This window comes from Canis lupus, chromosome 15, assembly GCF_011100685.1.
Source record: "Canis lupus familiaris isolate Mischka breed German Shepherd chromosome 15, alternate assembly UU_Cfam_GSD_1.0, whole genome shotgun sequence".
NCBI lineage: Eukaryota > Metazoa > Chordata > Mammalia > Carnivora > Canidae > Canis > Canis lupus.
Window position 1 is genome coordinate 52,818,042 of NC_049236.1, and position 26,643 is coordinate 52,844,684.

General features: G+C 34.3%; 1 protein-coding gene across 6 annotated transcripts in view; it reads left to right on the top strand.

The window, feature by feature from the left end:
- The window catches only part of RBM46 (RNA binding motif protein 46), a 50,895-nt gene extending 28,063 nt beyond the window's left edge, over nucleotides 1-22,832 (top strand). For 2 of the 6 annotated variants that reach the window (XM_038559079.1, XM_038559080.1), the window contains exon 5: nucleotides 20,518-22,832. In XM_038559079.1, the coding sequence (XP_038415007.1) occupies nucleotides 20,518-20,717 (200 nt within the window). In that variant the 3' untranslated portion in view covers nucleotides 20,718-22,832. The other 4 variants (XM_038559082.1, XM_038559081.1, XM_038559083.1 and 1 more) reach the window with 4 other exon arrangements.
- Nucleotides 22,833-26,643: the final 3,811 nt, after the last annotated feature.

Sequence of the window (26,643 nt, forward strand, 5' to 3'; positions counted from 1 at the left end):
GTTTAAACGTATGGTTCATCAATTCAGGGAATTTACATATATTCTAAAGCCCTATTATAAAATCCAACTTAGGAAAAGTGGGAAACTTCTCTTCAGCTCAGTTTTCTATTGGGGAGGATGGCATTATCTTATGTTCGTGGAGTGTATTAACTTGAGTAGAATATATATCTTTCCTCTATTCTCTCTTTTTTTTTTGCTGGTAGTGGACGGGTTATTCACTTTAATCCTTACTTCATTGTAAGAAAGATACGAAGTGGATTATTAAAAATGTGTAAAATACAAAAGGATTCAAATTTTAAAGATTTATTTATTTTAGAGAGAGTATGCATATGTGCATATGTGAGGGGCCTGTGGGGAAGGGCAGAGAGAGAGAGGAGAGAATCTCAAGCTGACTCCCTACTGATCAGAGAGCCTAACACAGGGCTGGATTCCAGGATCCTAAGATCCTCACCTGAGCCTAAATCAAGAGTCAGATGCTTAACCAATTGACTGAGCCACTTAGGCACCCCAGGATTCAAATTTTAAATTGAAAGAATTGAAGCAATGGGAAATTATGTGTAGGAAATAAGGCCTAACAATTGAGCTTCTGCATTTGGCTCAGGGCATGATCCTGGAGTCCCAGGATCAAGTCCTACACAGGCTCCCTGTGAGGAGCCTGCTGCTCCCTCTGCCTTTGTCTCTACCCTGTCTCTGTGTGTCTCATGAAGGAATAAATAAAATCTTTAAAAAAAAAAAAAAGGAAATAAGGCCAAACAAAACTAAAGAATTTATTGTTTAGGGATATAGGAATATGTGGCAAAACCATAGAGAAAAGCAAGGGAATGCTTAACACTTAAAAAGTAGGATCATGGTTAAGGGTTAGAAGGAGAAATTAGAAATGATGCAGGAGAGACTTCTAAGTTACTGATAATTTTCTGTTTCTAAACCTGAGTGAGTACATGTTTTTATTTTGTAAATAATATAGTTGTATATATTTTATATATTCTTCTGTTTTAATAACATACTTTTATAATGAAGTAAAGAATTTGGCAAAGAATGAAAGTTTGCTAGCCAGCCAAGAGTAAGAACTTAATTATTTTATCAAAATTAGAATGAGTAGTTGTACTCTAGGGATTCTCAAATTCTTATAATTCAGGGTATAATATAGGAAAGTTGTGTTGTTTCCAGACCAAATATTTTTATTCTGTTCAGACTAGGTATGAAATGTTTTGTTTCTTTTTGGGCACCAAGTTTAATTAAAACTTGACAACTAGAGAGAACTTGGAAACTCTAATGCAAAGTAGGACAGTGAACAACTGAAGAATTTGGGACTTTTTAGTTTATAAATCCTATTTTTTAAAAAAGATTTTATTTATTCATGAAAGACACAGAGAGAGGCAGAGACATAGGCAGAGGGAGAAGCAGTCTCCATGCAGGGAGCCTGATTCAGGACTTGATACTGGGACCCCAGGATCATACCCTGAGCTGAGGGCAGATGCTCAATTACTGAGCCACCCAGGCGTCTCTATAAATCCTGATATTAACAGGGGAAATATGATTACTGTCTTCAGATGTTTGAGGAGCTGACACCTGGGAAAAAAACTTTAACATGTGAAATCTAGGGGTTAGAATTAAGTCTAATAGAGGAAAGTTTCAAGGAAGTAGATAATGATTTAATACAACCCAGAACCATGTAAGTTTTTAAAGTACTAAAAGCTCTATTTCACTTAGTTAAAAAAGAAAAGAAAGTTAACCTTTGATTTTTTATTTTTTTATTTTTTAAATTTTTTTATTTTTAATTAAAAAAATTTTTTTAACCTTTGTTTTAAATCTATTTATATTGTCAAACAAATATGTAGGGAAAGGAAAGATTCTTTACTAGACAATTAGAAGTTAGAATTATCTTCCTTAACACCGCTTAAGAGTATATTAACCTTAACTGTTTTGAAGCCCTCTGAAAAATGTGCTTTTCGAAACTTCAATGTAAGAAAGTTTGGTTTTGGCATTCTTATTTGCCTATGGATAACCTTTCTGTTTATTAGTCACTTCTTTAGGCTTTCTGTTCTCCTTTTTGGCTTATTAACTGGCACCTGACTGATTGTTAATCCTTGTTAATATGTGGTTCATTCAATAAATACTTGCTGAACACTCTGTAAAGTCCTGATGATCTGTAGTGAATCAGACCCAGTTGCTCCCTTCATAGAGTTTACATTCTATGAGGAAGATACTCAGTCACAGTTCTGATAAACATTGTGAAGAGGTATAGGGTGTACCAGAATACATAACTGGATGACCTGACCTAATCAGAGATATGAGAGGGTCAGGAAATAGTACATTGTGTTCAGAAAGAATTTCAGCAAAATGGAATTCAGTACTTAAATTTAGTACCGCATATAGTCTTCATGGACTAAAAGCATGGCATTTGGAGCCAAATTTCCTGAGTTCGTGTCCCAGCTTCTTTACTTATTTGGAAAAGTTATTTTAACCTCTTTGTTCTTTGGTGTCCTCATCTGTAAAATGGGAATGTTAACAGTATTTATCTCGTAGGGTAATTATATGTATTAAATGAGTTAAAATGTTAAAAAGCCCACAGTAGTGCCTTTTGTATATTAAAATGTGCCATGTAAGTATTGAAAAGTAACATTTTTTTCAGAAAACAAATCCAAGACAACCGTTTCTAATAATTTATAATAACAAATGTTACTAGTAATAATAATAGTTCAGATTCTTTGAACACTTAAAAATTTATAAATTTATAAGTAATTTTATAAATTTAGCACTTATGCTAAATGCCTTTATATAGCACTTGCTTGAGGTAAATATTACTTTAATGTCTATATACTTTTTTGGGTAACAAATGAAGAAACTGAGGCTTTAGTAGATTAAATCATTTGTTCAGGATTCCCCAGTTAGCTAAGACTCTGTGTGCTCTTAGCTGCCGTTCTTATGTCATGTGATTCAAGTGAAAAACTGACCTTAGTCTGATGTTAAACAACAGACTATGAACTTGTAGAATATTTTTGGCCAATTATTCTCCTAAAAATTAAAATAGAAGGAAGTGGGTCTTTGTTCCATGCTTTACTTCCTTTTCAGACAGTTTTATCTTGACCAGTCCTACAAGCCTGTATATCAGACCAATTCGGTGTAGTGTGGACCTAGGACATCTGTTTCAAACCTAAATGAATCATTCTAAATTACAAAGATCTTGTGAGTATACTTCGTTTACAAAGTAACTGGGATCTTTAAGTTTAGGGTAAGCATTGACAACCAGTAGATGATGTGTTTTGTTTTTTGTTTTTTGTTCTTTTTTTTTACCTCTATCAGATGCTAGACAGAATTTCACGTAGGTGGAGTTTGTTTATATCTATTTCACGGTCCCTTGTTTGGTACTTTCATTTTGCTCTCTGATTATACTCAGAACATCTCAAATACATAATTCAACCATACAATTTTTCACTCCAATTTTATCTATGATTTTTCATTGTTATTTCCTTGTTCAGGAACCAACAATGGCTTGCTATTGTGGTATGATTAGGTCCTCTGAACTCCACATTCTCTTGTTCAGAATGCTCTCCTGGTTTTCCCCATCTTACCTAACCATAGACAAATACCTCTTGTTTTGGTTATCTGGATTCACATTGCTCATTGGTACTTCCAGGCCTTTCCTAGTGTTGTTCACTCTACTTGGAATATTCTCCCTGATTTCATTGACTTACCTTGTTATGAAGCTTTTCTTAGACAAAGTAACTGCTGAGGATAACTTGTTCTGTATAATATTAACAATTTAGTAATTTTTAAATTGCTGTTTATTTACTATTATAAAATTTTTGATCCCTCAGGATTGTAAAGGCAAGGGACTTTTGTACATAAGTTTTTTTGTTATTATTTCCTGCATTTATATAGGTCAGTACTGTCTCCTCCTTTAATACTTAGCATGTAGTGCTTTTCAAATAATTGAAAATTATCTATGTGCTGTAAGATTAAAAGATAAAGATTCTTATGAAAGATAAAGGCTGTACTTTGAGCAGAAAGTGACAAAGGATTGGAAAGGAAGTATCTGAGGTGGTAGGTACAGACACAGAACAATTACATTATGAATGGTGGTTAACAGAATGATATATACTTATATTTCATTTAAATAGAAATGATCAGTATGGTTTTAGTGAAATCCTTGAAATGACTTGACATGAGTCATGGATTATTTTATATTAAAGATGTGTGTATTATATATACGTATAAATGAAATTTGGATAGTCGAAGAATAGGGGATTTTGGTTGTACTGTAGAATATAATGGATCATATTACATGCAATTTTATAATTTTATTGACCATTATGAAGATTCTTAAGCTCATTACATAAGCTGTAGTTATATTTAGTACCATCTGTAACATTTCTTAGACTTCACAAATGGAAAACAGCAATAGCTTGTTGTATGTTATTTCTAAACTACTTATACTAGCTTGCATTTCATGTTCATTCTTCTAAACAGGTATAAACTAAGAAGATGGAGTTCTTTTAGTTTAGTTTTCTAAAAGCAAGAATAGCCCTAAAAGTTGAGCTTGCTAATGTAGAAATTTTATTTGGATTATACTGGAATCCTGTGCATGCAGTTATTTTCTGTTTTGAAAAGAAGGAAGAGTAGTATGCCGTATCTGAGAGTCTGAAAAACAGTTCTTCATTTTTTTGTACCAGTTATTTAAAAATTTATATGGAATTCTTCTTCAAACTGAAAATCAGTGAAATCTTAAGAGATACACAGTTTTCCTGTATAATTAGTTTTAAGTGACTTCTAAAACTTTTCATCAGGGGCACCTGGGTGGGCTCAGCTGGTTAAGTGTCTGCCTGTGGCTCAGGTGCTGATCTCAGGGTCCTGAATTTGAACCCTGCATCTGGCTCTCTGCTCTGCGGGGAGCCTGCTTCCCCCAGATCTCTCTCTTGTTCTTTTTCTCCCTTGCGCGTGTGCTCTCTCCCTCTCTCAAATCAATCAATCTTTAAAAAAAAGCCTCAAAAAATAAAACTTTTCATCACTTGTTTATAGAACAATTCATATCCACAATGTTAGGTCTTAGTGCATATAATGAAAATAAATACCCTAATTAGTAGGAATTTTACCTAATTTATCTTTTTTGGCTTTTATTCCTACATAACAACACTAAAAATAACGTATCTAATGATTGCATTTTTATAGAAAATAAGATCCTGTCTCTGATCTCTGAAATTTGATGTATCCTATTCTTATTCTTGACTTTTTGACATGCCTTTTCTTTTCCCTAGTTTTTTCCTTGTGTCTCAATAATTCCTTACTGAATAATCACTAATGTTGTACACCTGAAAATAAAAAAAAATAGGAAACACATTTCTTTTGAAATAATTTCTTAGAATATATTCATTAACAGTCAATACTTTTTAAAGGGAATGATGCTAACAAATGAGATTAAAGGACTAGTAACCTTCTGTTTAACATTTACTTGAGATTCTGCTGATAGTTTTTACTTTTCCTTTGAGGATTATCATCATGTCTTCTGCACATTAACAGAAATGTAATTGTCCTAGACTGATAATTTAAATCCCAGCATTTTTTTCTCTCTTAAGATTAATGCATTAATTGTGAAACTCCAGGTGGTAGTATGTGAAGGCCTTATGGAGGGACAACTGGTTCCATATTTAATAGTAATTTCGATTAGCATCTTTACTGAAAATCACTATTAATAGTTTTTAAGTTACTCTGAATCATTTTTATTTTGACCATAACTGTGTTACAGTGTTTTATTTTTTGACCATAATTATAAATGATCAGTTTCTCATTTATGTATATCACTGTGATAGCTGTTGTGATTCCCCCCTTTTTTGACTTTGTGATTTATTACTTTACATGCAGTCAGAAAAGTCCACAAATGACTGTAAGCTTTGTGGAATTACTACAAAGGAACCACATCCTTTTAACTACTAAGACATAAAATATCAATATCCCAAAAAGCTCCTTCGTTTGTACCCCAATGCACATATTACCTTCTCTCTTCCCACAGGAAACCATCTTTCTGACTTCTGTGTTTTTGAAATTTATTCAGCATTTTATATACTTTTGTCTGGCTTCTTTTAACATTATGTTATGAATAAAGATTGGTCCATGTTACATGTGGCAGTACTGTTCATTCACTCTCGCTGATAGTAATGTTCTATTAGAATGTTAGAATTTATTTGCTGTTTCTATTGTTGATAAATATTTGAGGTACTTTCAGTTTGTGCTATTTGAATAATAATGATGCTGTGAAGATTCTTGCATGCATTCCTGTTGAATACATGGGAGTAAAAGTGGGTCATATTTTTAAAACTTGGGTAAATAATGCCAGTTTTTCAAAGTGATTGTATCAGTTTACGCTTCATGAGCAGCATATAGATTTTGGTTGTTCCAAATTCCTGCCAACGCTTGAGTATTACTAACCTTTGAGCATTTTGAATATTCTGTTAGTATATATTGATGTCTCAATGAGATTTTAACTTTTATATCACTGTTTACTAATGATATTGAACATCTTTTAAGAGAATTATAGGGCATTAAGATATCCTCTTGATGAAATGTCTGTTAAGTCTCATTGAATACAAATGATGTAGTGGGTTGTTTGTTTTTTCTTTATTACTTAAGATACAGTCCCCTTGTTGGATATGTTTTCTACAAATATCTTCTTCTGTGTGGCTTATTACCTTTATACCCTATTTATGGTACACTTTGAAAAATACAAAAGTTCTTAATTTTAGTTTGGTTCATTTTATCAATCTTTTAAAGTTAATCCTGTTTGTGTCTTAATCTTTGCTTAGATTTGCTTATCAAAGTTGTGTGATATTCTCTTATATTTTGGTATTTTTTTTACTCTTTTAAATTTAGTGAGGGTGTAAAACTACATGTTCAAGTTTGGTTTTATTCTCAGTATGTATAATCATCTACATAGCACTGTTTATTGAAAAGACTATCCTATTCCCATGGCTCTGAAGTGCCACCTTTAGTGGAAATCAAGTATGTATGTTGTGTTATGTACACACAGGCACACCTATATACATATATATGCTTCTTCTGGATTCTTTATTCCATTGATATAATTTAATTTAGTATACCATCTTTAAGTTACTACATTGTAACTTTGGAAAATCTTAAGATTTGATAGAGAACATCTTTACCTGTTTTTTCTTAATTATCTTAGCTCTTCTCACCCTTATATTTCCATATGAATTTTATAATTAGATTGTAAATTTATACCAAGTTTATACCAAAAAAGAAGTCTACCTGGACTTTGATTAAAGTTGACTTGTATCTATAGATCAATTTACAAAGAAATGACATATTTTATAGTATTGTAACTTCTGATCCATGAACATTATAGATCTCTCCATTTATTTAGGCTTCCTTTAATTTCTCCAAACATTCAGTAGTTTCCTGTGTAAATTTCTCCTACATCTTTTATTAGATTTATTTATAGGTATTTAAGGTTTTTCAACAGCATTGTAAAAAGTGCCTTTTAATTTGACTTCTGATTGTTCCTGTTTTTATAAATTCAGCTCTTATGTATTGAATAAAACTACTTGATTTACATTATTTTTGGTTTGATCCTACATTATTTTTAATTTTCTACCTACACAGTCATTTCAGTTGCAAATAATGAGCTTTTTCCTTCCTTTCTATCCTTATAGTTTTTTCTCTTGCCTTATTGCACTGGCTAGAACCCCTTGTCCAGCATTGAATACAAATGATGATAGAAGGCTTCCTTTTAAACTTTCACTATTTCGCCATTAAGGTAGGATGTTTGTTGCAGCTTTTATTATAGAAGCTCTTTGTCACATTAAGGGCATTTCCTTCTATTCCTAGTTTGCTAAGAGTTTTTATCAAGAATGAGTTGGGTGATGAATTTTATTAAGTGCTTTTTTGTTTATACTTAGATAATTATTATTTTTTTTGTCTCTTTTAATGTGAATTGCATTGATGTTTCAATGTGACATCAACCTTGTATTTCTGTAATAGATGCAATTTGGTCATCATGCGTTCTCCTTTTACTGTATTGATAAATTTGGTTTTTGTAATTTTCTTTAGGATTTTTATACCTGTGTTCATTTGGTTTTTGTAATTTTCTTTAGGATTTTTATACCTGTGTTCATTAGTGAGATTGGCCCATACCTTTCCTCCTAAAAGAAGGAAGTTTTTTTTTTTCTTTGTTGTATGGAAGAGTTTGTATATAATTGGTATGATATAGTTTTTGAATATATGAAATATCTAGGAAGCCATTTAGTTTAAAGTTTTCAGCCTTTCTTTTACTACAATATTCCCTGCTAAAGTATGGTTATAGCTGCAACATTTATATTTTGCTGTATTTTATTTTTATAATTTATTTCAAAATATTTTGTTTTAATTTCTTCTTGAACATAGGAAATTCTAAACATAACAGAAGTTTTTGTAGTTATTTACATATATTTTTTACTATGATCAGAAAGTATCATTTCAGTCCCTTTGTTTTGTAACAACCAATTAGTATATATATGCCATGCTTGCTTATTAGAAAGAATATGTTTGCAGTTGTTAATTGATTGCAGTGTATTTGCGAGCATCGCTGTGGCAATATACCACAATCTGAGTGGCTTAAGCAATAGAAATTTACTCGCCCATAGTTCTGAAGGCTAAAAGCCAGAAATTTGAGGTGTTGGCAGGGCTATGTTTTCTGTTAGGCTAATAGAGAATTTCTTTGCCTCTTTTAGCTTCTGTTGTCAGCAGGCCTCAAGTTGTTGGCTTATAGTGTTGGCTTATGGATGCATTTCTCTAGTCACTGCCTCTGTTGTAATGTTGTCTTCTCCCGGCATGTCTGTCTTCACAAGGCAGTCTCCTTTCTGTTTTTCTCTGTAAGGATACCAATCAGATCAATGACCTAATCTTAACTAATTATATTTGCAGTGACATTATTTCACATAAGTTCACATTCAGAGGTAAGAGCATTTGGTACTTCACAACGTATCTTTTTGGGGCATACAGTTCGGTTAGGTCAGGTTTGTTGATCATATTTAAATTTTATCATGATTTTTTTGTCTGCTCGTTCTGATATTGAGAAAGGGTCATAAAAACCACCCACTGTGATTATAGATCTATTTTTATTCCTCCTTTGGTTCTGTCAGTTTTTGCTTTATATATTTTGAGATTTTATATATTAGGTACATGGAAATCTAGAATTGTTATTTTTTTTGGTGAAATGTACCTTTTGTCATTTTGCTGTCATTCCATCTCTATCATGAATTCTTGACTTAAAACAAAATTTACTTTCTCTGATATTAACGTAAGCTTATAAGCTGTCTTTTGGTTAAAGTTTGCATATGATGTATATTTCCATTTTGCACCTTCTGCTTTTCCTGTATCTTATCCTTAAGATAACACCAGTATATAGTTAGATTCTGTTGTTGTTTTTGTTGCTGCTGTTTTTGTTGAAAGTCTATTTTTTGAGTGTTTGGTCAGCTAGCATTTACTGTACTTATTGCTTTGCTTAGAATCTCTCATCTTGCCATTTGCTTTCTATTCCTTGTTCTGTTGCCCTGTTCTCCTTTCTTACTTTCTTTAGATAGGTGATTACTTGGCCTTTTTTCTCTTCCTTTAGCTATATTAGAGCTGTAGAGTCCTTTACTATTATTTTTTTTCTTTAAAGATTTTATTTATTTATTCATGAAAGAGAGAGAGAGGCAGAGACATAGGAAGAGGGAGAAGAAGCAAGCTCCAGGCAAAGAGCACAATGTGGGCCTTGATCCTGGGACTCCTGGGACTCTGGGATCACACCCTGAGCCAAAGGCAGATGCTCAACTGCTGAGCCACCCAGGCGTCCCAAGTCTTTACTGTTCTTTTAGGGATTACCCTGTAGACTCCAACTTGCATTCTTAATTTATTGAAGACTAATATTAATTAATGCTTTTATCATTTTCTAGACAGTGCAAGAGCCTTTGTACACTCTAACTTATTTCTTCTTCCAATTTCAATAGTGCCTTGGTATTTCTATATGTTTTACCTTTTTTTTTTTTTTTTTTTGAATAAGTAAGCTTCACACTTAGCATGGAGCCCAGTGCGAGGCTCAAACTCATGACCCTAGGATTGAGACCTGAGCTGAGATGTAGAGTCAGACACTTAACTGTGCCACCCAAGTGTCCTGATATTTCCGTGTGTTTTAAATTTATATATTTTAATCCCGACATACCTAGTTATAATAGTTTTTTGTTAATATACATTTGTATTCATTTACCATTTATATATTTATCATTTCCTTTGCTCTTCATTTCCTATTACATCACCAAGTTTCCACTATGATTATTTCTATATATTCTGCCCAAAGAACATTAATTTGTATTTTCTTTAGTGTGGATCCATGCTTATGACAGATTTCATTTAGTTTTGTTTTACCTGAATATGTCTTTGAAAGAAATATAGATAAAAAAATATATATTTATATAATATACAATAAATAATATATAATAAATATATTTTATATATATATATATTATATATTTAGGTCACCAGTTATTTTCCTTTAGCCATTTGAAGTTATAATTCCACTCACTGTCTTCTGGTTTCCCATGGTTTCTGTTGAGAAGTCAACTGTCGTTTATTTATTGCTCCTTTGAACATAAACTCTCCTCACCCCTGCAGGGAGTTTTAATATTTCTCTGTGATTTGGGGGAGTGCCATTAAGATGAACTTACATATGGTTTTCTTGGTTATCTTAATTGAGACTTTCACTGCTTCTAAAATCTGTGAATCAATGTTACTCAGTTGTTGCAGAAAATTCAGTTATTCTGTTTTAAAATATTGCTTTTGTCTCATTTTTTTCATTTGGTACTCCAGTTACACCTGTGTTAGACCTCTACAGGTATCCCATATATTTATTATGTTCTTTCTGCATTTTCCATTCTTTTTATGTGTAGTCTGTGTATTTTCTTAAAATCTTTTGTTTGGTTCATTAGTTCTTCTTACACTACCCCCCCCCCTTTTTTTAAAGCATGTGTCTATCATGCTGATAAAACCATTTATTTGTATTTATTTCTCAGTTCTAGAATTTCTTTTGACTCTTTTTTGATTTATATTTTTTCTTCCAAATATTTAGTCTTTTATTTCCTTGAGCATATTAGGCATAGTTATTTTAATATCTAGTTCTGAAAACTTTTACCTAAATTCCCTGTAGATCAGTTACTGTTGACTATTGTTTCTGTTGGTTTTAGGTTAGATTGTTTTATCTTTGTATGACTGGTTATTTTTGATTGAATGTCACATATGTCTATGAAAAATAAAGAGTTTGAAAGCTAGCATGCTGCTTTAATGTTTATAAGGGAAGATTTATTTTGCTTCAGAAAAATGGCCAAGGGACTGTCAATCCCAGAGTGCCTTATTAATCCAGGAAGGCACTGGGAAGAGTTGAAGTTAATCTCTTTTAAAGTTGGTCTACTTCTAGTTCAGTTTTATTCAGGTTCGAGACATGCCTTATCACTAGTTTTTCAGCTCTGATTTTGTACTTTTATCCTTAGAAATTCGTCTATCTCTTGTTATCTTCTGTTGGCTGTCAGATACCTCTACAGGATCAGCTAGTCCTTCTAGGGGAAACACACCTCCAAAAGATGTGCAAACCATTTTGGGTTTCCTTCTTATCCAAGATCATGATCCCATAATTCTTCATTGTCTTCCTTGATCCTTCTTGGTGCTCTCTGATAGATACTGTTGCTTGTAATAATTGCTTCCATTTTCTAATTCTCACCAGGAAGATTGATTGAAGTTACCTAATTTCATTATGTAGAAATCAAGAAAATATTGTGACTATTTTTTTTTCTGAGTTATCTTTAAGATGGCTGTTTAAAAATCTATAGTTCTTTGTGGATCATCAAACATTTTCATTTGTTCATACTTTTTTGCACAGTATCTTAGGAGAGGGTTGGATGTATGTCCCTACCAGAAAGCTTTAAGGGATATAAAGAGATAGCCACTAAAATGTATGGATAATCCAGAGTTGTACTGTATATGGTTATATTGGGCTTCAAGTAGATTGTTGAGCTATTAATAAGCAAAAATTTTTTTAAGCTTAGTATTATTTTGGCCATCTATCTCTTTTTAAAACAGAAGGAAAGGATGGTGGTAGTTTTCAAATTTGTTTAGATTCTTTGGGCTATCTGCTTATCAGAAATTGGGCAATCTTATTTGTTTTTAAAGTCCTTTATTAGTAGAGTAGCAATTCTTGAAAAAACCAACTAATAAGGACTTAATTGGTATAGAAATACTTTTGATAATGTATTAACTCATACTTTTCATTCAGATATCAAATACTGTTCTCTTTGTTCATCTTTGCAGAGATTCAGAAATGATAATTATTTGTCACTTGTTTCTTTTCTCTATTTTCCTATTTACTGATCAGAAGGTTTTTAACTAAAGTTATCAAGGATTCCATGCACTTCCAAGATTAGGGATAACACCAATCTAAAGACTCAATTCTTTTCTGTCTTCACTGATTACAGACAGGGAACACAATCTCTTCAGCCTGGACCTATGTAGAAGAATTTGGAGAAAATAAACAGGTAAGAAAAAGTCTTTTGGGAATATTAAGTGATATATTTAGTTTTCAGAAAGCCAGTTATAAATTATCCTTCTTATGGTTATAAGAAGAAATATTTAAAATTGTCTAAAGAAGCTTGTGAAATAATTTGGTTATAAAAGTTTTGTTAATTATAGATTCATTAAGCAAAGTTCAGAAAGTTAAACTGGTTCCCATATTTCAGGTCTTCTCAAGGCTTATGACATACTAATGTATGTTGTGAACCACCAAAGATGGTAAACAGTGTTTTAATGTAGATTATTCAGCATTTCTCAAGATTACCTGTGAAATTTACCTATTTTTTTGAATTAATACAACTAAAATTATTGTTGATACAATACAAAAATAAAAATAAAAGTTATTTACTAGGATTCACTCTTTAGTTTTTCCAACATGATACTGAGAAGATAAGTTTTAGTAGAATGTTAAAGGTAGTTTATAGTTCAAATAAATATTACCATTTAAATTCCTTTTTACCTGTTGAGGCAAAAAGAATGTTGTGGTTCCCTGGGTAGACTCCATGTTTTAGTTCTTGTTGTTAAATAAGCAATTTCATCTTTCTGTGCCTCATTTTTCTTGTTAAAGAGGAAAATAATAGTACTTATTTTATAAGGCTTTTGTAAGGATTAAGTAGTGTTGATGTTGTATAGTTATTTTTGCACTTTGTAAGTACTCAATAAATATTAATAGAATTCATACTTGAGATACAAGGAGATATATTTTGCTTGAGGCTTATAACTATTGTAGATCTTAACATAAAAACTCAAATATATGATGTTATTGTCAGAAGTACCTTTTCTAACAAGTCTTTATAGTTCAAATTTTGAATTATGGGGACTAATTTTACTGATAGAAATGAAACTTGAAAAGAGTTGCTATCTTTCCTAAGACTTTTATCGTCTCCTAACTTTTGCCCAGATAGTTTTTTTTAGCAAGTTACAATTTTTGAGCCATACTGGATCCTAAATAAACTGTAGTGCTCAGATCATAAGTTTCTCTCTTGTAGGTTGCATTTCGATTAATCTCTTCCAAATGGTTTAGAAACTGTCATTAAAAGGAATTTGACATAATCTGTTAAACAAAGGTAGCAAATTGGAAGCTCCTGATATGGTTTGCTTTGTCTGTTTGGTTTTTTGAAAGGAATGCACCTAGATTTAATTTCAGGACAAATAGTAGACACCTGTTATACATTTAGTCCTCTTTGAGTTCTTTTTTCATTTGTTTGTTACATCTTAGCTTCTTAGGGCAGTTAAGTTTGTAATCACTGTGTTTAACATAGTTCAAGAATATTTTTGTTTTGTTTTTAATGTTTCCCTATTACATATTAGCCCCCCATTAAATGTTCTTCCCAAAGTGATCTGCACGTTGTTCAATGAAATAACTGTTCCTAAGGTCAAATAATTGTTCCTAAGGTCAAACAAGTTTGGGAAAAACTGTGTACTATATACTGCCCTAGCATAATCATAATGCTTATTAGCATATTGAAAAGCATAGTAGTAGCAACCTGTACAAGTGTTAAATCAGTTTTACCAATTTTATTTTTTCAAATTTTTTTTTCTTGGCTAAGGGATTCTTAATGTTTTGAGGTACTTGAATTGTAATAGGTTGGGAAACACTGAAACTAACTCAAGGAAACACTTGGGTTTTGTTTATAACTTTATTGACAATTGAAATACAATAAAGTGCACATTTAAAGTGTACACTTTGGTCAGTTTGCACTTATGTATACATCTGTGAAATAATATTACAATCAAGAAGACAAACATTTCTGTCACCCCTAATGTAACCTGTTCCTCCTGGAGGACTACCTTCTTTTTCAAGCAACCACTGATCTGATTGCTGTTACTATATATTACTTTGTATTTTCTAGAATTTCATACCTTTGTTTTTGAATGTTTATAATCTTTAGATAAATTAGGATGAAACAGTTGTAATTTCTTAAAAATATAAGTACAGATACCTGACAATTATAGGTTTATAAAAATTGTTATATACAAAGTTTCACAATAAGAATTTGAAACTCACATCACTCTTTCAAAATTATATGGAAAATATATTGTAAATTTTAAAAATACTTCAATTAAAAACAAAAGCAGGTGATTTCCCCCCCCCCCAAAACTGAATCTGAAAAATATAATTACTAAAAATAGAGAACTAGCCAACTAGAACTTTCTAGAAAGGAGTTAGAGATAATAACTTTCATTTTTATCCAGCCACCATTACTAAGATTAACATATTGAAAGCCTCCTAAAAATCATCTTAAAACAGAAAAACTGACTTAAGCTACTCTGTGAGCCTAGTCGTAAGAAAAAACATTGGTCATTTCATGTCTGCTATACTATATTTGCTGTCAGTTGCCTTCAGCAAAAATTAAGTAGGGGGTAAAAATACTTTTTTATTTTTATTTTTTGGTCAAAATTTAATTGTAATAGGGAAAGTAAATGAGATTTTAAAAATGCCAGTAAATTTGATCATAACTAAGTGTGCTAGCCAGAAATATCACTTAAAAATTTCTAGTTAGTGATTTGTAAATATGTCATAGGCTATAAGTTAATAATTAGCAATTTTGAAAATTCCTTCCTCTGTTTTACAGTTAGTTCTTGATAGGTTCTTTACTAGGATGGAAAGTACAAAATAAATGATAAATGTCAATTACATTATACTAGAAATTTTAGAAATCTCTCTTTCAACCCAGCCATGTTTTCTGTTCTGCATATATACAGTGCTGTGTTAACAAGTGTTAACACTTTTGCAGATGAAGTTCAGTGAAAGAAAGTTACTGAGTTATTTCATTTGTGGCTATTTGAATGTTAGAAATTGAAATAATAATATGGTGAGGTGAGGAAATGTTTTCAAAAATTTTAATAAAGATCCTATAGAAATCTAAAGAAGTAATTAAAATATGAATTAAAGGTGTGGGGAAATGTATTTCATAAATCAAAATATCAGGTGCTTCATTCTCACACTGCCTGGGGGAAGGTAAAACAGTATAGCTGTCTTGGGAAACAGTATAGTTGCCTCAAAAAGTTAAACATACAATTCCCTTATGACCCAGCATGTCCATTTTTAGTTATTTACTCCAGAGAATTGAAAGCATATGTCCACATGAAATTTTGTGCATATTATTCCTTAGCAGCATTATTTATAACAGCCAACAGATGGAAACAACCTAACTGTCCATCGACTGATGAGTGTATAAACAAAATGTGGTATATTCATAGAAGGGATTATAAAGAGGAATGGAAAAAAAAAAAAAAGAGGAATGGAGTTCTGATATATACCACAACATGGATGAACCATGAAAACATATGCTAAAGAGCTAGTTTAAAAAGATGACATAAATTGTATGATTCCACTTATATAAAAAATCCAGGACTGGCATATCAATAGAAACAGAAAAATTAGTGTTTGTAGGAGCTGGGGGAGAGAAAATGGAGGAGTTACTGCTAATAGGTATAGAGTCTCTGTTTAGGGTGTGAAAATGTTCTGATTAATGGTAATGGTTACACAGCCTTGTGAATCTATTAAAAACCACTGAATTGTACACTCAAAAAGGGTGCATCAGAAAGAGGGAGTGGATGTGAAGGTAGAACTTAGTTAACAAGAAAAAATAGTTAAGGAAAATTATGAGGGAGGGTACTTATAAATGGAAAATTAAAGAGTATGGTCAGAAACAAACTAGAAGAAAAAGCCGAAATAAGTATAAGAAGACCTTTTCACTGAACTCAGGTTAGAGTCTCCATTAAGGGTTTCCTCCTCTTTATATGAGGCAGAAAAGCAGTTCGAGAATCCATGGAGTTTGGTCAAAATGTGTAAGAGAATTAGAAACAAACAAGATACAATTGGAGTAGAGCAGTGTCTGTCGTCCATTGCTTAGGTTTTCACAGAGAAGCATATTGATGGTATTCATCTCTTGTGTTGGACAGAGAAAGGTAGTAGACCAAATTATTATTTAAAAGGTGGGGCTGATGAGTAGGTGGTGAATGTGCTGCCAGTCTCTGCACTTGCTCCCAGGTCAGTGGCACAACAGTTACAACCTCTTCACTTTCCTGCTCTTTCTAGACACAGCTCCCGAATCCTTCAGAATCTGGGGTCCTTTTAGCCATTACTGCTTGATTAGAATTGCACTTAAGGTTAGCCTATTTGCTATATAGATCAAAGTGTTATTATATGAAAATGTTTGTATTCATTCAAGATATAAATATGAAATTGTAGAGGATTTGACCGAAAATGCTCTCTCTAATATTATATTAGAGCAAGTCACTTTATTTATTTTTTATTATTTTGCAAAAGGACCTTTTATTCAAATGAAATTCTTAGATAACATTTAGCATATACATTGGGAATGCAGAGCAGTATGCCTTGAAATGGGAAGTATGGGGTGGCCAGGTGCAAGTAGCGGCCAGGTAGCTTAGAGCACCTACTACTGTATTTCTATCCCCTGTTGCTGATAACCTCTTGAGACCCTTAGCCCAACCAAGCTTTGAGAAGATTGCCAGAGTGAAAAAGCTTGGTCAAGTAGAAACAATACTTTCCTAGGAATTAGGAGGCCCAATTTTTAACTTGTTTTTCTTCATTTAACTGTGGGAGTGTACAACAATCAGCCATCTTTTGTCTGTCATTCTTCAATGAAAGAGGTGATTGGAATTAGAGACTTCTGAGGACCAGCCTATCCCTGGTTTATGATTTTGAGTTAGAGAATTTGATTAGTTAAAAGCTTTATTAATACCAACCATAAATAGTCAAACCAATAAAAATGAGCAAAAGTCTTGAAAACATACTTTACTAAAGAACATGAATGTTCAGATGGGAAGCTAAACACATTAGTCATGAGGGAAATTCAAATTAAAACTGAAATGACATACTATGTCACATCACTGGAATAGTTACAATTCAAAACACTGGCAATACCAAATGTTGGTGAGGATGTGGAACAGCCAGAGCTCTATATTTTCCTGGTGTGAATGCAAAATGGTCACATTGGAGAACTGTTCAGCAATACCTGTCTGCCCTATAACTCACCAGTTTCACTCCTATTTACCCAAAAGAAATGAAACCATATATCCACAAAAAAGCTGGCATAAGAATGTTCATAACAGCTTTATTCATAATAGTCAAAATTTAGAAACAACTCAAATATTTATCTGTCAACAGGTAGATAAATGGATTAAAAAACGTTATGCTGTATATGTACGACAGGATACTGCTGAACAATTAAAAGGAATAAACTGATGCAACGTAATGAATCTTAGAAATTGTATTGAGAGAAGCTAGATTTAAAAGTACTTTAAAAATACATTTTATATGAAGTCCAAGGACAGAAAAATCTAAGCTGTAGTGAGAAGTCAGGAAGTGGTTGCCTCCAGTAGAGGAGCTATTGACTGGAAAGGAGCCACAAGGAACTTCTGGATTGATGGCTATGTTTTATATCTTGTTCTAGGGGTTGGTTGCCTAGGTTAACAGTTACCAGAACTCATTGAAATGAACACATAGGATGTATGCATTTCACTGTATGTAAATTGTACCTCAGTTTAAAAAGTATTAAGACAATTGAATCATTCTCAGTGTAAAACTTAAAATCTGAAATTGGCTCTATCATTCCCTTAAGAAGGGGAAGGGGGAGTACGGATCCAAGTCTGAGACAGAAACAGTGGTATTGAAGAGTTAAGGATATTCATTGGGGAAAAAAACCAGGGGTGGGCAAGTAAGTACATGCTAGGAATTGTAACTCACTTATTAACTTGTTTCATAAAAATCAGTGATGTCTTTTGATGTTTATTTTCTGTGCTATATATTGTATGTTAGATCTAAGGAAAAGATGATTCATCTAGGTTTATGCCAATAGTTACTATCTTAAGTTTGATATGTATTGTATTTTCTAATTACCTAGATTTTTTCTGAATATATTTAGATTATTATGCCATAATAAAATTTATTTTTGAAATGCTTGTAAAATCTTATGAACACTGAGGCTTTTCATTTCCTAATCTTTGTAGCATTAGGGGGAGATTTTTTTTTTCTCTTGATTCATCCTGTATGAATGAGGTCATCAAAGTCAGCTTTTAATTTTGTATTTTAATTTAGTTTCCTTAGAAATGTAGGAAAACAGTGGTTGATTAGTGTATTCTTAAATTAAAGGTTTGCAGTAGGAGACTATTAAAAATGCCCATTTTCAGACTTAGGTACTATGCCAGTAGTCCGTTGTCTTGCTATCTTCTTTGTAAAATCGTTCCCTGAAGCTATCTCTTTTATCTAGATTTCAAAGAATATGCTGCATTAACTCTTGCATGGATATAAACCCAAAGTTGAAAGTGATTTCTCTGAAAACTGCATTTTCCCCACCTACAGAAGTGTAACTAAAGATCTGCTCTTCTAAATTATATTGTTTATGACCACATTGTTAAAAATTGAAAGAGCTAGTTGTATCATAGATGCATGTCTAATAAGGAATTGATTGTATTTGTGTAATATTCTTTAGGAGGAGAGAATCAAAACTTTGTAAGCAATTAATTTGAATTACAGGAGCACTAAGGTTTCTGTTACTACTAAATACCATACCCTTCAGGCAAAGTGTATCCATAAGAGAAGAAGAAAAATTCTGTGACAACTACTTATCCTACTTTGGATATTAAAAAAGCAAATGGTATCAAAGTAATTCCTTATCCAATTTCAAAATACTGAAAATATTTTGAACTGGATATTTTAAATGGATTTGTTTTCTTGGAACAGACTGCTTTTGTTGGTTTTATGGCACCATTAAAATTAATCAAGTTAGAGTTTTGCAGTGCTAGAAATTAAACCTATATTTAACTGATTTTTATTTTTTCCATTTTTTTTTCTTAACTAGGTCCTTACTGATGTTGCTTGAGCTTATTCTCCTGCAGTTGATCTCATTCCTGTTGGCTAAATATTAAGCCCCATGACAACATTAAGTTAATGCTCATATGTTTTAGGCCTCATCTATAATACCAGGAAAATACAGAAAAGACTTGTACATTAGATTACCTAATTCCTTTTCTTTCATTCCCAGAAACACCATGACTTTTATAAATAATCATCTTATAGTTATTGTCAGACCTGTGGCCTATTCTACCCCAAAGAACATAGTTGAGTTTTTGGAAAGTACAGGATTTACAGATTTGGTCTTTAATATTCTTACACACATATAAACATTACAATTAATGAAGCAGGAAATTATTGGTGCATAAGATGAATGTTTAATGTGGAATAATAATATTTCAAATATAACTGGTTTTTTAAAAATTTGTTTTTAATTTTTGGATTTTTCTATGCTATAAGTTGATAATGGTTTCTTGAAGTTTATTTTATAAACACGATTTATTTTACTGTTTTATGGTACAAGTAGGAACTCCATTGTTAAATTGGTGTATTGAGTTATACAAATGTTTATATTAGTATTTAAATAATGAAATATTGGGCAGTTAGTTTACACCAAATGTTTTTGCAGTCCAGGGGAGAATGTTTCTGCTGATTTGATGCCTAATACAGTTTTCAAAAAGGATAAGCAAATATGAATTTGCTGTTTTTTTAAATCTTTTCTTCATGGACTACCCCTTAGCATCAGAACCAAATTTAAAAGGAGGTGCATTGTAGAGCAAGAGAAATCAGAGGTTCTCTTTTTTCTGTGATCAAAAATACACAAAACAATGAATAGATATACAAGTAAAAGATATCCAAGAATGCATTCTAGTAAGACCTCTGAAGCCGTTGTGTCAGTGAAAGAAATAAGACTGACTGTAATAAAACCTATCAGGATTTGCAATTTAGTGAATGCTGAAACATTCTTTACTAGCAAAATAGTATTAGTACGATTTTGAATGTTAGAACATTATGTTAAACTGTGATTATGGTTTTAATGCTTTGTCTCTTTGAATTAAATTTGTATCCATAAAGATGTGCAGCATAATTGTTCATGTATTTATTTACAGACTACACTTTCCGTCGCAGCTCAATAAATAGTCTTTCCCCTGTTAGTGCTACTCTCTCTTCTGGGACTCCCAGCGTGCTTCCTTATACTTCAAGGCCTTATTCTTATCCAAGCTATCCCTTGTCACCAACAATATCACTTACTAATGGCAGCCATGTTGGACAGCGACTATATATCTCCAATCAGGCCTCATTCTTCTGAAGAAGATACTGTAAACATTGAGTATGAAAGTTTCTTTGTAAAGCATGCAAATTAAAATATTGTTTTATTTTAGAATCGGGTTTGCACACTTGGTTTTAAAATGATACATATATATTTATTTCAACATAGTAAAAACATCAACCATAATTCAGAATAACCTACAGTTGTAGAACTTGTGAAAATGCTAAGTTTAAAAAGTTATTCAGTGGTTTCGTTTGATAAAGATATAGCAAACTACTCCTCTTTTTAAACTTTTGGGATTTTAAATACTTCTAATTCCTGAGTGGACAGTAGAACCCAATAGTTTGTGTTAGATTTTTGCATAATAACTTTGCCAAATAGCATTTCACAAATATTTAAGCACTTGCAGACAATGGTTATGCTAGATTTGATTACCAAGGATCACTATCTGTATTAGAGATTTTAACAATTATATAACCAGAAGCATCTATTATGTAGAAAGAAATGAAGGGCAAAAAGATTAAGATACAAATTTTATGCAGTACTAAAGGAAAAGCACTCTACCATTGTGGTCCTTGAAAATAACTAGAAATATTTTTGTTAATTGTTTGTTATAGAAATAAATTTTAATTTTGCTGTTAATGTATTTCAGGTTTTTATAGTTATGCTTCTTTTGTGTTTTTGATATTCACTGTATAGTTGTTTGAATAATAAGTGTTCACAGTTTTCTAATGTTGAAATCATGTGTTGTTTAATTTTTGTACTTGAATTCAAATTCTTTGACATTAAATACATGATGCTTCTAATATGCATGTGTTTTATTTTTGTTTATTAGTATGTGTAAAAAAATTAGCTGTCACAGTCACCTTGACCTTTTCATAGGTGTCTTCATGGAACCAAAGCAAAGGATACTGGAAACAAAATTGTTAGTTTTGTGAAACATTGTAACCAGAATCCTTCTCAGGAGCTAATAGTAGAAATATTTTGTTGAAGCAGGTGAAATTTCCTTTTTGTTATGAATATTTAGTGAATCCAGGCATTTTGACTGTTTAATGGTTTGGTAATGTACATATATAATGAATTTCTAATGATGGTTTACATAATTGATGATCACGGACAAAATTTTTTCCACTCTTAGATACCAGATATTAACTTTGTTGACAGCAGCATAGGACATGGAATTTGCATACATAGGATATGAAATGGTTGCAGATATTTCTTCTGCTGGCTTAAGTTTCTGGCAGAAGTTATATGGAGAGTAAATTACAGTTGACCTTTGAGCAACACAGGTTTGAATTGGGCTTCACTTATGCAAGATTTTTTTATATAGTGTGATAAATGTATGTTCCTTATGATTTTCTTAACATTTTCTCTAGCTTTATTGTAGGAATACATAGATAAAATATGTGTTAATAGACTGTTTATATTACTGGTAAGACTTCAGATCAATAGACCCCTAGTAGTTAAGTTTTGAAGAGTCAGAGATTATACCTGGATTTTTGACTGTGTGGGGGTTGTGGGGCAGTTGGTGCCCCTAGCCCCCCGTGTTTGTTGTTCAAGGGTCAACTGTAGTCTTCTTTTTTTTTTTCCCCTTCTATATGATGCTTATTCCATATAACAGAATACAGTACTTAACTTTCTGGGTTATTGCCTTAAATCTCATTTAAATGAACATAGATACTATACTTAACCAAAATTAATTTTTTCCTGACATAGATTGCATAGATATTGCAATTTAATTACCGTGACTTACAGGTTCATATCACTCCTTTGGCAAACATATACAGAGTTTTTGTTTAGTCAGCTACTGTGCTAACCCTTGGGATACAGAGATGACTCAGATTCCAGACCAAAGGAAAACACATTGATATCGCTCTTCATAGAAATGTTTGTAATGGCCCAAATAATCATAATTACAAGTTCCCACATAGCATTTTCATTAAAACACAAACCCACAAACAGTTGAGAGTGCTTACCAGCCACACACACAGTGTATTTGGAGATCCATAGTAACATGATGGAAAATATGTTAGCTTTGGCTATCCTACTGGATCACCACCACCTCAATTCTTCGAGCTCAAGCTCAGTTTTTTATTTGGGGTGATATACACCTAATAATGTTAAAAAAAAAAAACACCTGGCAAATAGAAGTCACACAAATGGTAGCTGATTTTGAGTATAATTATATAAATCATACACTATTAATTTATTTGTACCAGTGTTTCGTCTCTTCTCCCTTCAAGCAGAAATCTAGCAGTACATTCATGTCAAACATGGTCTCTATACGATATTATAGATGGGCAATTAATTTTGTTCATACTGCACATGAAATTTCATTTGCCTTGTGAATGTAGCTGCTAATTACTTGATGCTTTAATTTTTATAGTCTAAGGCCTTTGATTCAAATAAGGGCTTTCCTGGTTAGTTCATCACAAACTATTATTGATAAGCCTCTTAGCTATTTGATATAGCTCATTGGTTGGGGAAACAATTCTAAAGACAGCCCTTTTCCAGGTTCTCTATGCAACTTTGTGCAAGGGACCATGGCTGAGATGTGGAGTAGATCCTGTTATGTAGCGATGATCTGTTTTGCATAAAAACTGTCGTAAACATCAGAAGGTTATGCAGAAAGCTTAACTTTATTTCTCTAGTTTAATTATTTTACAGTGTTACAGTGGGAAAGAGTTCTCTATGACTTAAAATCTAGTAGCCATTATAGAAAAGGTTGGCAAGTCCAATTAAAAAAAAATGTGCATGGCAAAAAAGCATATGTAAAAGACAAATGATAAAGTTGAACAAGAATTGCAAGTTATTTTTACAAATGGCTAATGCTAATCTCTATTACTGTAAAATATCAATAAAAGACCATCCACTCAAGGGGCGCCTGAGTGGCTCAATAGGTTTAGTGTCTGTCTGACTCTTGATTTCAACTCAGGTCATGAGCTCAAAGCATGAGGTGTAACCCTCTGGTGAGTCGCACATTCAGTCTGCTTGTCCCTCTCCTTCCAAGCGCTGTGTCTCTTTCAAATAAATAAAAATCTTTAGAAAAAAAAATCTACTCGAGAAAAAATGGATACAATAGGCAGATAACAGGCCCTTAAATGTATGAAAAGATGCTTTATCTCAAGTACAAACTAAAAGTTCAAATTTGCAGAAATTCAAAGGTTTGATAAGGCTTTAGTAAGATTTTAAAGAAACCAGCATTCTCCTATATTACCACTGGAATTATAAATTGATATGATTTATATAAAGAGCAGTTTGGCAGCTATTGTCAAAAATCACTAATATTTCAATCTTTTGACCCTGCAGTCCTCATTCTGGAATATACTTGCATGTGTGTGCAAAATGATATATTTAAAAAGTGATTCATCAAAACATTTGTAGCCTAAATACCCATCATTAGGGGACTAAAATAATACATTTATTGGTGCATATTAAATACAAAAGAGATACTATTCCTAATATAGAAAGAGATAGTGTTAAGTGGAAAACAGCAAAGGTCAGAAGTATGTGTATAATAATGCTGTATTTTGGATAAAGAGGAAGAAAACATTTGCATGTGCTTATCCTTGCATACCAAACAGTGGAAGGCTATACAAAAAACTAAGTGATTATGAGAAAGCAGATAGGATCACACTTTTAAAGTTCCCCTTATTCCAGGCACAGTGTGACTGTTTAATCTATCATCGATCTTCATTTAAAGTAAGAAGACCTATAACTTTTCTCAGAAATAAAATGAAGATCTTTAGTGAACCTAATCTGAACATCAATACATTGGGAACCTAATCGGAACACAAATACATTAGGAAACTCAAAATACATTAGAGAAACCTAATCTGAACCCAAATACATCAGTGATCAGTGACTAACCACGAGTTGGGTTTTGAGTAGGGACCCAGGGAAAAAAATAAACCCAGGTGGTAACTGCAGTGCAGCAATGCAAGCAGCTATGCACTTCACTGCTTTTGACTCAATGAGTCCAGTGTACTTGAAATATTCAGTAGCACTGCTGTCAAGTAGAAATGGTGTAAAGAATATTAAAGTGGGACACCTGGGTGGCTCAGCCTGCTTTTAGTGCCTGCCTTTGGCCCAGGGGCGTGATCCTGAAGTCCCAGGATCCAGTCCCATGTTGGGCTCCCTGCATGGAGCCTGCTTCTCCCTCTGCCTGTGTCTCTGCCTCTCTCTCTCTCTCTCTCTCTCTCTCTCTCTGTCTCTCATGAATAAATACATCTTTTTTTTTTTTTAAGAATACTAAAGTTTTATTCTTGCTATGCTGCTGTCCCTTAATCTCTTGTATCATGGAGGGTTCCTAAAACAGGTTGGCCAAGGGGGAAAAAAATGGGAACCTAGGATTTTAAGGGTAATGTAAGTCACCAAAATCCAAATCTCTTTAGCCATCCTCTAGAAACTATCCAGAACAATAACGAAAACAAGATCACATTATCCACGCCTTTATAATGAGAGAATAGTATAATTTGAAAGTTAGCTGTAAGTAAAAATAAATGCCAGGAGAATTATTTTTTGAGCTCTTGATGCAACCCTTCATGGAGAGCAAGAGGTGTGTTGAAGGATCTGGAAAACTAGATAGTCCTCAGTGAGTAAGGTGAGCGTCAGAATTAGCACAGAATCCTATTTAGCACAGATGTTTTGAGGTGAAACACCTCAGCTCCGATTAGGTAATTGGGCACTTCTTACAAAAGGGCTCTGCAGAATGTTCTTCAACCATAGGTAATTCTTAAAAGGCAACCTTCAGAGAACACTGGAGAGGGGAATGCAAACCGGATTGTCCTCACCGAAGGATCTTTGACCCTTGAATTGGTGCCTAAGGTATCTAAGGCCAGTGCCACTGAGCATGTGCTGTCTGGCCTTCTGGTGCCCCGGGTCACGGCCTGGGGTAGCACAGGGCGGGTCCTGATCGGAGTGTCCCACCTGCAAGAGACGGTGTGTGGAACTAGGGAAACTCGTCCTGCGAGCGGGGGTGGGGTGGTGGGTGGTGGTATTCCTGTTAGAAGAGGGGGTACGTGGATGGCCTCGCGAGCCCCCCCCCAGCACGTGCAGGCGGCGACACGCGGAGCGGCGGGAGGATGAGGAGGGCGCCGCCGGGGCAGGAGGGGGGCCGGCTCCAGGGGGACCCGTGGCCCGCTTGCTGTCTGGAATCCAGGCTCGCATCCCGGGGGGCTGGGGGGGATGCGCGGCGCGGGCTGCGGCCTGGCGGGGCGGCGCTGGGGGCCGCGGGGGCCGTGCAGGGGGGTGCGACCGGGAGCCGCTTCCCGCCGCGCCCATCCAGCTCTGGCCCGCCTTGTGGGCAGCAGAGCTTCCCGCCGGACTCCGGTTCTGCTAAGGCGAAGGCGCTGGGCTCGCCGAGCCCCGGGAGGGGGAGCGGGGCCGAGGCGCCTCCCATGCGGGGCTCGCGGCGGCCGACGTCGCGATCGCTCGGGCCCAGTGCGAGCCTGGCTCAGCCGTGGGCGGGGTGGGGGGAGCCCGGGCGCTGCGGAGAGCGGGGGGGGGGTGGGCACCTGCACCTGCGGGGGTGCGGGTGGTGGTGTGGGGTGCTGCACCTGCCGGGGCGCCTGCGGGCGGGGCGGGGGGCGGGTTGCTGCACCTGCCGGGGCGCCAGAGCCTCAGGGGCCGCGGCCGCTCCGGACTGCGCCTTCAGCCAGCAGCTTGCACGAGCGCTCGCTGTCCCCGTGTTGTGACCCTTTCCTGCTAGAAACATCTAGAAGGGCCACCGTCTCCTGCACTGAAAGGGGCAGCATGTCGCTCCCTGCCTTCGGGACAGCGCAGCCGCTACCAGGGTGCCGGTTCCCTTCATCACTAAAATTTTGCGGAATCAGGACATCCCTGGGCGGCCCAGCGGTTTAGCGCTGCCTTCGGCCCAGGGCGTGACCCCGGGGACCCGGGATCGAGTCCCACATTGGGCTGCTTCTCCCTCTGCCTGTGTCTCTGCCTCTCTCTCTCCGTGTCT